General features: G+C 63.4%; 1 protein-coding gene across 1 annotated transcript in view; it reads left to right on the top strand.

Moving 5' to 3' along the window:
- The window catches only part of LOC104501848 (diacylglycerol kinase eta-like), a gene marked incomplete at its 5' end in the record, with an annotated part of 4,752 nt that overhangs the window by 3,061 nt on the left and 247 nt on the right, over positions 1-1,444 (top strand). Inside the window, 3 exons of the mRNA XM_010145728.1 lie at positions 18-230; positions 305-416; positions 913-1,091. Of these exons, the coding sequence (XP_010144030.1) occupies positions 18-230; positions 305-416; positions 913-1,091 (504 nt within the window). The remainder of the gene's footprint in view (positions 1-17; positions 231-304; positions 417-912; positions 1,092-1,444) is intronic.

The following is a 1,444-nucleotide window of genomic DNA, read 5'->3' as shown; positions in this document are numbered from 1 at the left end:
TGAGTGGGGGGCTGGAGAGCACCCCAAGCCCCCCAGCAGAGGAGGGGCCTGTCCCCTTGGCTGGCACCTCTGGTGTTGGCAGCAGGGCTGGCGATGGTCCCTGTCCCCTGCAGCTGGACTCGCCGCAGGAGGAGGAGGCGTTGCATGGTCCCCTGAGTGTGCTGGGCCAGGAGCTGCAGAGGCTGCTGGACATCCACTGGCTGGGGCCCATTGCGCATCCCACTGAGGAGGTGGGTGCACAGCGACCTGGGGGACAGGTGGCCCTGGGGTGCTGCAGCACCTTGCTCAGGCTGGCTTCTCACAGGAGAGTGCCAGCAGCACCAACAAGGGCAGCTTCAAGCTTCGCCTCAACATCCCCAAGCCGAGGAAGGACAAGGACAAAGTGCAAAAGCAGAGGACCAACAGTGCGCTCCCAGGTAGAGCGGGCAGCACTCTGGGGAGGGGGACAGGCACAGCCCATGCTGGTGGGGACCCCCCTTCATGCTGGCCTAACCATTGGCCTTCTGTCCTGGGCCTGCTGAGGAGGGACCCTCTGGGAGGGAATTGGAGCATGTCCTGGCTGCCTGGGGATGTCATCTGTGACACCAACAGTCCCTTAGAGCTTAATTTTTCTGCTAGTGGGCGTGCACAGCCCCTTTGCTCTCTAACGCCACTGCCACTGCAAGGGGGAGAAGGGGGCTATGGTACAGCTCAGCCCCAGGGCTGAGGGTCTTCTCGAGGGGGACAAGCTTGGATGCTCTGCAAGGAAGCCAAGGAGAGGAGAAACCTCTCCAGCCTGAGCCTGCTGCAGCCTCTGGCCCTGCAAGAGCCAGAGTGGGAGGGGGAATGCCCTTGGCTGCCCAGTGCCTGCTCTGCCTTGTCAGCTGCCTCCACAGGGACCCTGTCCTCCTCTCTGGTTTTCTTCCCTGCTAGCTGACAAGTGGGGCTCCGAGGAGGTGGCAGCTTGGCTGGAAGCACTTGGTTTAGGGGAGTACAGAGACATTTTTGTCCGGCATGACATCCAGGGCTCTGAGTTGATCCTGCTGGAGAGGAGAGACCTGAAGGTACAACCCCTTGTTCCCCCTGAGGGAGCCCGAGCCCTGGGGAGCACAGTGTCCTCTATCCCTCCTCTCCTGCTCCCTTGGTGGGGGGGAAAGGCAGGTGGTGTCCCTGCCCCCAGCCCGGCAGAGCTCACAGCGCTGGCTTGGCTTGCATGAAGGGGCTGGAAGCAGGGGAGGGGGTGGCCCTGGCCCCCAAAGCTTGTGCATTTCTGTCCACCTGCCCAAAGCAGGATCAACAGCACCATGTCCTCTCTGGCACGTGGGCATGGGGACATGCTTGCCAGAGGAGTGGGGGCTTTAAGCCAGGCCCTGCTCCAGCAGGGAGAGCAGGGGAGCTGGGCTCTGCAGCCTCGGCCTCTGGCTGCCCAGCCAGCAAGAGCTGACGGCCGGGCCTGACGCGCCGC

This window comes from Buceros rhinoceros, unplaced genomic scaffold (assembly GCF_000710305.1).
Source record: "Buceros rhinoceros silvestris isolate BGI_N320 unplaced genomic scaffold, ASM71030v1 scaffold12041, whole genome shotgun sequence".
Classification (NCBI taxonomy): Eukaryota; Metazoa; Chordata; class Aves; order Bucerotiformes; family Bucerotidae; genus Buceros; species Buceros rhinoceros.
The sequence above is the reverse complement of the archived record's forward strand: the minus strand, read 5'-3'. Positions and strand labels throughout refer to the sequence as shown.